Source organism: Scyliorhinus canicula, chromosome 1 (assembly GCF_902713615.1).
Source record: "Scyliorhinus canicula chromosome 1, sScyCan1.1, whole genome shotgun sequence".
In the NCBI taxonomy this organism is placed as follows: Eukaryota; Metazoa; Chordata; class Chondrichthyes; order Carcharhiniformes; family Scyliorhinidae; genus Scyliorhinus; species Scyliorhinus canicula.
In genome coordinates, this window is record NC_052146.1 from 171,100,669 (window position 1) to 171,114,596 (window position 13,928).

Here is a 13,928-nt window from a genome sequence, read left to right on the forward strand (position 1 = left end):
TGCTTTAAAAGCCAGCGATTTAGCTCAGTGAGCTAAACCAGCCCCTGAGGGACAGCTTATGCTCCACATCCCCTCCAAGCACCTCAGTGCAATGGCCAGGTCCCTATCACCGGAGCAAACAAAAGTGGGAACACCCCTGTCTCATTCCCCTATGCAGCTGAAAATATCCCGAGTTCACCATACTCATACGAACACTCGCCTTTGGTTAATTATATAACAATTTGACCACGTCATAAACTTAGACCCAGCTCCAAATCACTCCAACACCGCAAACAAATACCGCCACTCTACAAGATCAAACTCCTCCGCATCCAGCTCCTTCCCCCCCCTCCCCCCTTCTGATGGCGAGAGCACCATGCTTCACAAGTGCTGCACATTCGGGGGCAACTGTCTACCCGTTACAAATCCTGTCCTCCCCAATCACTTGCGGAAGACATTCCTCCAACCTAAGTGCCAACACTTTGGCAAGAATCTTAGCGTCCACAATCAACAAAGATATTGGCCGATATGACCCACACTACACCGGGTCTTTATCCTTTTTTAAACAACATCACAGATAACATTAGAGAAAGGATGGGGGTGAGATTTGGACTGATCTGGAAACGAGGATGAGAATTTTAAAATCGAGGAATTGCTCAGTCAGGAGCCGGTAAAGCTCAACAAGCAGAGGGCTGATGGGTGAATGGGATTTGGTGCGAGTGAGGACACAGGCCGCCATATTTCAAATGACCTCCACTTGGCGGTGTCTCGAAATGTGGGAAGATATCCAGTACTGCAATGGAATAGTTGAGTCAAGGGCATGAGTAAGTTTTTAGTAGCAGTTGAGCTAAGATGGGGCAATATTGAACGTTGTTACAGAGCTGGAAATATGTGGCTTTAGTAATGGCATGGTTGTGGTTTGAAACTCATCTGAGTCAAATATGACACCAGGTTGCGAACAGTCTGGCCCAGCCTCAGAATTACTGTGGTGAGTGAAGCAGTCAATATCTTTAGGGATCGGAGTTTGTAGTGGGAACAGAAGACTGTGGCTTAGGTTTCTCAATATTTAATTGAAGGAAATTTCTGCTTTTATCCAGTGCTGGACATGAGGAATACAAGCTAATAATGTAGCAATTGCGGAGGAGATGAGTGAGGTGAAGCTGAGTGTTGTAGTGTTCTGAAACCTAATGCAAAGTTTTTTTTGGGTGACATTGAACAAGAGCAATATATAAATGTGAAATAAGGGGTCAAACAGGTCCCTGGAGAATTCCAGAGTTAATGGTGCAAAAGCAGGAAGAGAAGCCAATGCAGGTTATTCTCTAGCTGTAGTTGGGTAAGAATGGAACCAGTGAACCTGTGAGAACAATGCTCCCCAGCTGACTACATTGGAGGGGGACTGTGTGGTCAACTGTGTCAAACAAAGGATGCAGACAGGTTGATGAGGACAGGGAAAGATAGCTTACCGTTGGCACAGTCCCATCTAATGTTATTTTTTACTTTTAAGTGTCACTGTGATGCTGTGGCAAGGGCAGAAACCTGGGGTTGGATTCTCCAAAATCACGTTCGGCGAAGTGCTGGTGAATCCAAATTCCCGACAGAATTGGGACGGCGGTGCTTCCATGATGCTTCGCCCCCCTCAGAGTATGCCGCGTCACGTATCAACTGCCTCTGGGGGGGCCCGCTCCCCGATGCTCCGCCCCTGACCGGTCGGGTTCCCGACGGCGTGGGGCACGTGTCGGGAACTCAGCGTGGCGGCTGCGGACTCAGTCCAGCGGCGTCAGTCAGGGGCGGGCCGATCTGCGGACAGGGGTAGGCATATTCAGGGCTGGGGGCACTGTGGTGGAGGGGTCCGGGGTGCGTGAGCCGGCCGAAGGTGGGGTCTATTTCCGCCATGAAGCATGGTGCGGCCGCTTGAGGCCACCGCTGTGCACATGCGCGGCCACGGACCCGGCAATTCTCCAGGCCGTATCGACAGCTAGAGCCGGGTGCTCTACACTGCCTGGCTGCTAGACCCCCCCCCCCCCCCCCCCCCCCCCCACCCCCCACCCCCCTCCCGGAACAGGAAATCGGTGGCCCTTTCACAATGATTTTTCCATTGTGAAACGCCACCGTTTTCACGCTGGCGTGGGTCTTAGTCCCCAGAATGGAGAATCCAGCCCCTGATCTTTGAGGAAAAGGATGCAGATGGCAGATTTAAAGGAGAGGGGAATAATACTTGAAAAGTGAGAACCATTAACAAAAGCAGCTAACATGGGAGCCAGAAAATGATGATGTGCGGATAACAGTTTAGTAGGAATAGGTTTGAGGGAGCAAGGAGGTGGGTCTCATGGATAAAGGGGAACTTGCAGAGGATACAAGGGAGAAAGAGAAAGAAGACGATAGGAAACTTTAGGTAAGGTTTGCTCAGTGAGCTAAGGGTGGGTGGGTGGCGAGGAATGGCCGAGGCAACTGACCAGATGGCCTCGATCTTAATACCGAAAGTTCTGAGCACTTATTTAGTGTATAAACTAACAAGAAACAGAAACTAATTGTGAGAGTTTATGAAAATTTTAGAGGTGAGGAGATGGTTTGTTGATCAAAATTTGATGAACTGAGAAAAAATAGTGTATAAACTAACAAGAAACACAAACTAATTGTGAGAGTTTATGAAAATATGGAAGAAGAAAGAGAGTAGCAAAAGTAAACATTAGCCCCTGAGAGACTGAGACGAGAGAAATTATAATGGGTAACAAGTAAATGTTGGGTATTAAACAAAGAGTTATTTATTGCAAGGGCAATAAAATATAAAAGCAAGGAAATTTTGATGCAATTGTGCAGGGTTTTGGTGAGACCAGACCTGGAGTGCTGTGTGCAGTTTTGGGCTCCATATCTAAGAAATCATATTCTTGTCTTGGAGGCAATGCAGCAAGTTTAACTGTTGATTCCTGGAGAGATTTAGTGCAATAGGGCTGTACTCTCTGGTGTTGAGAAGAATTAAAGATAATTTCAGTGTAAGATTCTAAGGGGGCGTGATGTTGCCAAAACTGAGTATTGCCAACAATTCTCTGTTTTCATTTTGAATTTCCAGCATCTGTAGGATTGTGCTTTCGTGTCTGTCTCAATCGTTAAGTCTAATATGAGGAATTTCTTTGCTCAGACGCTTGCGAATGTTTGGAATTCCCTACCTCAGAATGTTGTGGATGCTCTGCATTCAAGGCCGAGATGGATTTTTGATGTTTTGAGGAGTCGAGGAAATTGGGATGGGATGGGAAAGTGAAATTGAGGTCAACCACGCTCTTATTGATTGGTGGAGAAGTTAGAGGGACAGTATGGCCTACTTGACTTTGATCTTCCCAATGTTTAAATGGTGGAAATTGAGGTTTGTCTCTGACTGGACGGTGTATAACCACTCTAGCAAGATAGGGGCATAATGGGTTGAGACAGGTGGTAGAGTGGAAAAGCTGCCAGTTGTCTGTATGCATGAAGCTGGCTTCGTATAATTTTGCCATGTTCCCCCAAAAGCTCCAATTTTAGATAAAATTACAACAGTGCTTCTTACTTTTAATTAACAAAATCCTGGAAGGAGGCAGATTTCAGATGTGCCGCTTTGGAGGAGGAAGATGGCCATTCCTTCCCTTAGTGACAAGAATTTTATTACACAGGGCTGCAGTTGGGAGGTTTTAGAGTGAGGCCGTTTTATTGAACATAGAACAGTACAGCACAGAACAGGCCCTTCGACCCTCTATGTTGTGCCGAGCATTGTCCGAAACCAAGATCAAGCTATCCCACTCCCTGTCATTCTGGTGTGCTCCATGTGCCTATCCAATAACCGCGTGAATGTTCCTAAAGTGTCCGACTCCACTATCACAGCAGACAGTCCATTCTACACCCTAACCACTCTGAGTAAAGAACCTACCTCAGACATCCCTCCTATATCTCCCACCCTGAATCTTATAGTTATGCCCCCTTGTAGCAGCTACATCCACCCGAGGAAATAGTCTCTGAACGTCCACTCTATCTATCCCCCTCATCTTATAAATCTTTATTAAGTCACCTCTCATCCTCCTCCGCTCCAAAGAGAAAAGCCCGAGCTCCCTCAACCTTTCCTCATAAGACCTATCCTGCAAACCAGGCAGCATCCTGGTAAATCTCCTTTGCACCCTTTCCAATGCTTCCACATCCTTCCTATAGTGAGGTGACCAGAACTACACACAATACTCCAGATTTGGTCTCACCAGGGTCATATATAGTTGCAGCATAACCCCACAGCTCTTAAACTCAAGCCCCCTGTTAATAAACGCTAACACACTATAGGTCTTCTTCACGGCTCTATCCACTTGAGTGGCAACCTTCAGAGATCTGTGGACATGAACCCCAAGATCTCTCTGTTGCTTCACATTCCTCAGAACCCTGCTGTTGACCCTGTAATTCGCATTCAAATTTTTTCAACCAAAATGAATCATCTTGCACTCATCAGGGTTAAACTCCATCTGCCATTTTTCGGCCCAGCTCTGCATCCTGTCAATGTTTCTTTGCAGACTGCAACAGCCCTCCACCTCATCCACTACTCCACCAATCTTGGTGTCATCATCAAATTTACTGGCCCACCCTTCAGCCCCCTCCTCCAAGTCATTGATAAAAATCACAAATAGCAGAGGACCCAGCACTGATCCCTGTAGTATACTGCTGGTAACTGGTCTCCAGTCTGAAAATTTTCCATCTACCACCACCCTCTGTCTTCTATGCGATAGCCAAATTTCCCTCTATCCCAAACCTCCTGACTTTCTTCATAAACCGACCATGGGGAAACTTATCAAACGCTTTACTAAAATCCATGTATACGACATCAACTGCTCTACCTTCATCTACACACTTAGTTACCTCCTTAAAGAAGTCAATCAAATTTGTGAGGCAAGACTTACCCTTCACAAATCCGTGTTGACTATCTCTGATTAAGCTGCATCTTTCCAAATGGGCATAAATCCTATCCTTCAGGACCTTTTCCATTAACTTATCGACCACCGAAGTAAGACTAACCGGCCTATAATTACCAGGGTCATTCCTGTTCCCTTTCTTGAACAGAGGAACAACATTCACCACTCTCCAGTCCTCTGGCACTATCCCTGTGGGCAGTGAGGACCAAAGATCAAAGCCAAAAGCTCTGCAATCTCATCCCTTGCCTCCCAAAGAATCCTTGGATATATCCCATCTGGCCCAGGGGACTTGTCGACCCTCAAGTTTTTCAAAATTGCTAATATATCCTTCATCAGAACATCTACCTCCTCCAGCCTACCTGCCTGAATCACACACTCATCCTCAAAAACATGGCCCCTCTCCTTGGTGAACACTGAAGAAAAGTATTCATTCAACGCCTCTCCTATTTGTTCTGACTCCATGCACAAGTTCCCACTACTGTCCTTGACCAGCCCTAACCTCACCCTGGTCATTCTTTTATTTCTCACACAAGAGTAAAAAGCCTTGGCGTTTTCTTTGATCCGACCCGCCAAGGACTTCTCATGCCCCCTCCTAGCTCTCCTCGGCCCTTTTTTTAGCTCATTCCTTGCTACCTTGTAACCCTCAAGCGACCCAACTGAACCCTGTTTTCTCATCCTTACATACGCTTCCTTTTTCCTCTTGACAAGACATTCAACCTCTTTTATGAACCATGGTTCCCTCACATGGCCATTTCTTCCCTGCCTAACAGGGACACGTAGTATTTGTTCCTTGAACAAGCTCCACTTTTCATTTGTGCCTTTCCCTGACAGTTTCTGTTCCCATCTTATGCTCCCTAATTCTTGCCTAATCGCAGCATAATTACCCCTCCCCCAATTATAAACCTTGCCCTGCCGTATGGCCCTATCCCTCTCCATTGCAATAGTGAAAGACACCGAATTGTGGTCACTATCTCCAAAGTGCTCTCCCACAAACAAATCTAACACTTGGCCTGGTTCCCATCCGAACTGTTTGACCTATAGAGGTTCCAATCAATATTTGGAAAGTTAACGTCACCCATGACAACTACCCTGAGACCTCCACACCTATCCATAATCTGTTTTGCAATTTCTTCCTCCTCATCTCTATTACTATTTGGAGGCCTATAGAAAACGCCTAACAACGTGACCGCTCTTTTCCTATTTCTAACTTCATCCTATATTACCTCAGTAGGCAAATCCCCTTCGAACTGCCTTTCCACAGCCGTTAAACTATCCTTGGTTAACAATGCTACTCCTCCACCTCTTTTACCACCTTCCCTACTCTTACTGAAACATCTGTACCCTGGAACTTCCAACAACTATTCCTGTCCCTGTTCTAACCATGCCTCCGTAATGCCCACAACATCGTAGTCCCAAGTACCAATCCACGCTCCAAGTTCACCGACCTTATTCCGGATGCTCCTTGCATTGAAGTAGACACACTTCAACCCACCTTTGTCTGCCGGTACACTCCTGCGACCTTGATACCCTCCTCAGTACCTCACTACTTTCAACATTGGCTTCTGGACTACAACTCGTTTTCCCATCCCCTTGACAAATTAGTTTAAACTAATTTGCTTAAAGTTTTAAAAAACAATTCCAATTAAGGGGCAATTTAGCGAGGCCAATCCACCTACCTTGCATATCTTTGGGGTTGTGGGGGTGAGACCCACGCAGACACTGAGAATGTGCAAACTCCACATGGACAATGACCCGGGTCTGGGATCGAACCTGGTTCCTCGCTACAGTGAGGCAGCAGTGCTAACCACTGCCACCAGTTTCATTGCTTAACTTAGCAGTTCAAGATATTCACCTTCATGCTGTTCAGTGCAGGCTGAGTAACTTCGGGTTTGAAAGTCACAGTGACTGAAGTCCTTCGGAAAATGTTTTTCGATGCATTTAAGCAATGTTTGCATGAGATCAGAAGGAGCAGGAAGAGGCCATTCAGCCCTTCTAGTCCATTCCAACATTCTTTGAGATCATGGTTGATCTTGTACTTCACCATTTTCCTGCACTGTCCATGTATACCTTGATGTTTTTATTATCTAGAAATCTATCAATCTCAGTCTAGGACATACACAACAACTGAGCCTCTGCAACTCTCTGGGGCAGAGAATATAAATATTCACCACTTTGAATGAAGAAATTCCTTCACCTCATCTCAGCCTTAAATGGTGTTTTCCTTTATTCTAAGACTGTGTGCCCTGGTTCTTGACCCACCGCCTATCCAAGGAAAACATTCCTACCCAATTAAAAATTTGAATGAGATCACCTGCCATTCTTCTAAACTCCAGGGAATAAAGGTTCAGTCTGTTTAATCTTTCCTCATAAAATAATCCCTCCAGCCTAATAATTAATTTAGTGAACCTTTGTTGCATTCCCTGTATGGCAAGAATATCTTTCCTTGGATAAGGAGACCAAAATTGCATACAATACAATTTGGGCAGCACGGTAGCATGGTGGTTAGCATAAATGCTTCACAGCTCCAGGGTCCCAGGTTCGATTCCCGGCTGGGTCACTGTCTGTGTGGAGTCTGCACGTCCTCCCCGTGTGTGCGTGGGTTTCCTCCGGGTGCTCCGGTTTCCTCCCACAGTCCAAAGATGTGCGGGTTAGGTGGATTGGCCATGCTAAATTGCCCGTAGTGTCCTAAAAAGTAAGGTTAAGGGGGGGGGGGGGGTGTTGGGTTACGGGTATAGCGTGGATATGTGGGTTTGAGTAGGGTGATCATTGCTCGGCACAACATGAAGGGCCTGTTCTGTGCTGTACTGTTCTATGTTCTATGTATGTAATACCAAGGTTCTATGTAATTGCAGTAAGGCATCTTTACTCCTATATTCAGATCATCTTGTAATAAGGGTCAACTTGCAATTTTGCCGTGACTGCATGTTAGCTTTCCAAAAAATATGAACAAGAACACCCAAGTCCCTTTGAAGATCAGCACTTGCAGCTTCTCTATTTTAAGAAAATGCTCTCTTACTGTTTTCCCTACCAAAGTGGATAACCTCACATTCATTCACATTGTATTCCATCTGTCAAATTTTTACCCACTCACTTAGTCTCTCCAAATCCCCTTGAAGCGTCTTTACATCTTCCTCACGACTCTCACTTCCATCTCGATTGTGTGAGCTGCAAACTTGGAAATATTACATTTTATCCCTACATCCAAATTGTTGATCTAGATTGTGAATAGCCTGCCAGCCTGAGAATGACACATTTCTTTCTGTTTTCTGGCAATTAAACCAGTTCTTTATTCTTGTCCATATACCCCAATGCTCTAATTTTATTTGCTGACCTGTGATGTTGTTCCTTATCAAAAGTTTTCTGAAAATCTAAATATACCTACCACATCTACCGGTTCTCCCTTATCTACCCTGTTCACTAGATCCACCAAAACTCCAACAGGTTTGTTAAGCATGATTCCCCATTCATGGTGATGTATTTAACAAATGCTTGAAATTATGCTGTCAGTTCAGGTTCGCTGTACTGAGCAAGGCTAGTGTTGGGAGAGCATACTTGGGATGAGACAAAAAAATCTGATACTACACACTGGTTACTAGAAATGACTCAATATTGCAACCAGTTTCCAACAATATCGTTCCAAGTACTTATTTATTTTACTTCTATTTCAGCTGACATATGTACTGCTGGACATAGTACTGCAGGAGTTGTTTCCTGAACTCAGTAAGGTAAGAGCAAGGGTGGACACACCTAATTTTGTTAGAGCAATATAATTTTCTCAGATTTTTGAAAGCCGGAGCACACTATCTCCTTGTCTACTACTACTTGAGATTTGAGCAGAGGATTTAAACCCATTTTGGTTGGAGACTAACCTTTACAAGAGTTTACATACATACAACATTTTTAAATTATGAAAGGTTTTGATGATGACTAGACAACGACTGTTTCTTCAGACTGAAGAGAGCCAGCAATGAGGGATCGCCTTGCTATCCAAAGTTGTTTAAATCCTCTGCTCAGAATTCGCTGTGGCGAGGCAGATTGCATCTTTTAAGGGAAATTAAAGCTGCATTTTTGAAGCAGCAGAATATAGAAGGCAATAGGATTAATTTTGGATTGGACAGTTACAATGGGCCAGGCAACCTGCTGCTCTGCTGTAAATTTCTGTGGTTGTTGTCAGAACCGCTATCTCCCTCTCCACGTGTGTGGCTCAAATTATTTCACCAGTGTTCTCTCGTATGTCGTTCAGATATTTGTATAAATATCAAAAATGGCTAAACCTCTGTCTCATCTTGCATGTCTGAACTCTCCCTCTCTCTGAAGGTTTCCCCCCCCCCCCCCCACCGCCCAGTATCCAGAATGCGGCCCAACATGCGCCGCATAAAACCCGCCTCGTCCCAGTTTGGGGCATAGACATTCACCAGCACCACCCGCTCCCCTTGCAACTTGCCGCTCACCATCACATACCTCCCTCCACTGTCAGCCACCACCTTTGACGCCTCAAACGGCACCCTTTTTCCCACCAGAATCGCTACCCCCCGATTTTTTTGCATCCAGCCCCAAATGAAACACCTGGCCTACCCAGCCCTTCCTCAGTCTAACCTGGTCCGCCACCTTCAGGTGCGTTTCCTGGAGCATAGCCACGTCCGCCTTCAGCCCCTTCAGGTGCGTAAACACCGGGGCCCGTTTGACCGGCCCATTCAGCCCCCTCACATTCCAAGTTATCAGCCGGATCAGAGGGCTCCCTGCCCCCCTCCCCTGCCGACTAGCCATAACCCATCCCCTGCCCGCCCCAGGCCAGCGCCCCCCGCTCGGCCCGTTCCCCATGGCGGCAAACCCCCACCCCGGTCCCCCCTGCATACTCCAGCTCCTTCCTGGCCATTTCAGCAGCAACCCGGTACCCCACCCCCAGGCTTGGACCCCTCCCAGCCGCGTTACTCCCTCCGTAGCACTCCCGTGAGCCAGCTAACTTCTGCTGACCCCGGCAGCTCCCACCACACCCCCGACCCCTCCCAACGTGGGGCTACTTCTCCTCCCCCAGACCCATCAGCAGACCCTCCTCCTCCCCCTCCCGCTCTCGCACGGGAAAAAAGCCCGCGCTTCTCAGCTCCGACTCCGCCCCCATCCACCCTCAGCGCAGGAAACAGAAGAAAAGCCCGCGCTTTCCCCCTGCCTGACCCCGCCCACGCAAAAAAGACAGCACCCCACCTGCCCTGGAAACACGCACAACCAGCTTAAAACAGCATGAAACAGCATAGAATAGAGACCCTTCCCACCAAAAGTTAACACCGTTATTTACAAACCCCCGACCCTCAGTTTGAGTCCAACTTCTCGGCCTGTACAAAGGCCCACGCCTCCTCCGGGGACTCAAAATAAATGTGCCGGTCCTTGTAAGTGACCCACAGACGCGCCGGCTGTAACATGCCAAACTTCACACTCTTTCTGTGGAGCACCGCCTTCATCCGGTTATACCCGGCCCTCCGCTTAGCCACCTCCGCACTCCAGTCCTGGTAGATCCGCACTACCGTGTTCTCCCACTTGCTGCTCCGCTCATTCTTGTCCCACCTAAGCACGCACTCTCGGTCAACGAACCGGTGGAACCGCACCAGCACCGCCCGTGGCGGCTCATTCGGTTTGGGCCTCCTGGCCAGTATTCTGTGGGCTCCAGCTCCAGGGGCCCCTGGAAGGACCCAGCTCCCATCAGCGAGTTCAGCAAAACGACCACATAGGCCCCCAGGTCTGACCCCTCCAGCCCCTCCGTGAGGCCCAGATCCGCAAATATTTCCGCCTCGACCGGTTCTCCATCTCCTCGAACCACTCCTGCCACCTTTACCGCGAGGGCCGTGGCCTCATCCTCTCTTTCGGAGGCTTGTTGTCGGAGCTCCCGGATCTCCACCCCCTGGGCTGTCTGAGTCTCCAGCAGCTTGTCCGTATTCGCCTTCAGCGAGTCCAGCAGCTCCATTTTTAGCTCCCGAAAACAGCGATGGAGAGTCTCCTGCTGCACCTGCACCCACTGCCTCCATTCCTCGAGGCCTTCGCCGGCCACCATCTTGATTCTCTTCCCCCGCTTTTTCTTAGGTGCTACCACCGCTATTTTGCTGGCCCCACTCCTGGTCAAGACCATAGACCACTGGGGATCCACTGCAGACACCTTCCCACGTCGGGAACCGTCGAGCAAGTACCACTGGGGGCCCTTAAAAGAGCCCAAAAGTCCGTTCCTGGCGGGTGCTGCCGAACGTGCTTCTTAGCTCTGCATAGCCGCAACCGGAAGTCAATAGGCAACATGTTGATTGAGTTCAGTTCTGATCATTATGGTAAAAAGGAAGCATCCAGGCCCGAGAGGTAGTGCAGCAAAGTCTGGCTAAGGTGATTCCATGAGTCAGTAATGAGGAAAGGCTAGTAAAACTAGGTCTTTTGGGAAATAGATAAATGAGAGTGTCCTTGAGGTCTATAAGATACAAAATGGAGGTGAACGCAGCTCCCTATATCAACCTAAGACATGTCTAAAGGAAAAGATTCATAGATACAAACTAGAACAATGCAAGTGCAAGATGATATTTGGAAACAATTCTTGTGCAAGGTTCTGTCGTTACTTGGAAGGGTTCCAGGTTAAATGGTGGGGCAAAATCTGGAGTCATTCAAAAAGAAACTAGGTACTGTGTTGGCAATGCCATTGATTCTAAGGAAGGATGAGTTAAGTGGGCTAAGTGACCTCTATCATCTTTGCTTCTCTTTGTGACCAAGATGGAGTGATCAAATGTAAGAGTACCTGTTGATGACCATTACAGAAGAGACAGAAAAATAATCCCTTATGGAATTGTAAATGTGATTCTAATTGTTCCATTGAAAGTTGTGGAGGATAAATTCAGTCACTAAACTGAGAGGAATGGAGATTGTCTGCAAGGGCTTGTGATCTGAAGGATGTTGATGAATGTAGAGTAGACTCGAAAACAAAATTGTGGATAAGAATACGAACATGAGTGGGGTTGATCAAAAGGGAGGAGCAAAGATATTTTCTAAAATGTTGATGCCTATTATGTGGGGCATATTTGGTGAATGGAATATTTTTTACGCTTCAATCCAGTACCAGGACAGAGCTCCAAAGCCAGGTACAGCATGACCCACATATCGACTAAAGCTTTGTTCAATGGCATAGTGCTTTGTATGGCAATCAAAGCAAAAGGCTACAAATACCAATGTCAGCTATTGTTTGGTCTCTGAGCTGGCAATTCAGTGTCCAGTACCATGTGGTCTTGTTCCTGATGCCTTGTGACTTTATTAATAGGTGAGTTATTAATCGTGAGAACAAAAGCTGAAAGCATCTCTGCTCCATGTACACTTGTGACCTGTGCCTGCTTTGAAATAGTTAGTCTAAAAGGTCTTTTGTATATTACAGGTACAGAAAGAGGGAACATCAACTTCCATGTGGAAGTGAAGAATACTGCTACCCGTTTCCCTATGTGAGACCCTCTTTTTTTTGTGTAGGAGCTGGAGTGCAATAGAACCATGCTATGTGTATACTGCAGAATTATGTGTATGAATTCTGAATGTTTTTAGTGAAACTTGTGTATGAGTAAATGTGAACATTAATTTTATGACATTTGTGTTGTAAATGTCAACATTAATTTTATTTGAAAAATGCTGATTTCTTTTGTGAATGTGTGTGCATTCCACAACACCAATAAAGGATATTGCATCAATGTGTTGTGGAAATCCAGATAATCCGGTGACTTTATAGATGGAATGAGCATTAGGTCTAATGCCCAAGAAGACTGAGTTAGGCAAAATTTGTGCTTTGTTTTTTTAATCTGACCCAGACATCTGAGATTGATGTGTAGATAATATGCCAATCTTGTTGATGCACACAGAATGTGGCTGGCCTGTGACCTTGATAGCACTGGATTTGATTTTACAAATGCATAATGGAATATACACAGAAGCCCATTGAAGTGGTGGGAGCAGATGATGACTGCACTGCCAGGATCATGTTGAGTGAATCAAGTGGCTGAAGACTGACTTCTGTGATGGTGGGAATCTCAGGAGGAAAGATGATCATCTACTCGGCAAATCTGGCGAAAGATGATTGCAAATGCTTCAGCCTTGTCTTTTGCACTAGCGTTCTGGGCTTTGCCAACTCTCAGGCTGGGGCTAGTCAGCTGGTTGATTAATTGCCCACCATCATTCACTCTGGATATGGCAAGACTGCAGAGGTTTGATCTGATCCATTGGTTATTGGATCACTTAGCTCTGTCTATTGTGTACTGCTTCAGTTGTTGACATGCATGTAATCGTGTCTTGTTGCTTCCCAGGTTAGTACCTCATTTTTTGATATGCCTGGTGATATTCCTGGCATGCCCTTTCGCGGATCTGATTGAAGATCAAGAAATATACGAGGCAGGTTAGGGTGGTGTAATTATTCTGCTGCTGATGCTGCCCCTCAATGCCTCATAGATGCCCAGTTTTATCTACTCCATTTAACACTGGTGGTAGTGCCAAGCAACTGAATAGAGTTTGTCCTCCGGGTGAAGATGGGATTCTATTTCCATAAACGCTTTGCGGTGGTCCTTCCTACCAATACTGGATAAAAGCAAATTACTGCGGATGCTGGAATCTGAAACGAAAGGGACAATGCTGGAAAATCTCAGCAAGTCTGGCAGCATCTGTGGGGAGAGAAAAGAGCTAACGTTTCGAGTCCGATGACTCTTTGTCAAAGCTATAAGACATAGAAAGTGGGAAATATTTATACTGTGGAGTGAGAATGAAAGATGAGTCATAGCCACAGAAACCCAGGGAAACTTGGTGCTAATGGCCACAGAAACCAAGGGGAAGGAGTGTTAATGGCAGTCCCCAGAGAGGACAAAAGATGTGAAAGGTCAAACAGCAGGGAAGCTAACATCAGAGGATGAACTGTAGGTGTGGGGGGAGGGGAAGGGGGAAGCAAAGAGGAGAAAGGTGCAGGAAAGAAAGAAATGGTAAAAGACAGTTAAAATGAAATGAAAACAAATGGGGCGAGGTGGGGCTGATCATCTGAAGCCGGAACAA

General features: G+C 46.5%; 1 protein-coding gene across 6 annotated transcripts in view; it reads left to right on the forward strand.

Moving 5' to 3' along the window:
• Window positions 1–12,753, forward strand: part of snx14 (sorting nexin 14) — a 202,198-nt gene extending 189,445 nt beyond the window's left edge. For all 6 annotated transcript variants that reach the window (XM_038802712.1, XM_038802722.1, XM_038802742.1 and 3 more), the window contains 2 exons: window positions 8,561–8,617; window positions 12,283–12,753. In XM_038802712.1, coding sequence (XP_038658640.1) covers window positions 8,561–8,617; window positions 12,283–12,321 — 96 coding nt within the window. In that variant the 3' untranslated portion in view covers window positions 12,322–12,753. The remainder of the gene's footprint in view (window positions 1–8,560; window positions 8,618–12,282) is intronic.
• The last annotated feature ends 1,175 nt before the right edge of the window (window positions 12,754–13,928 follow it).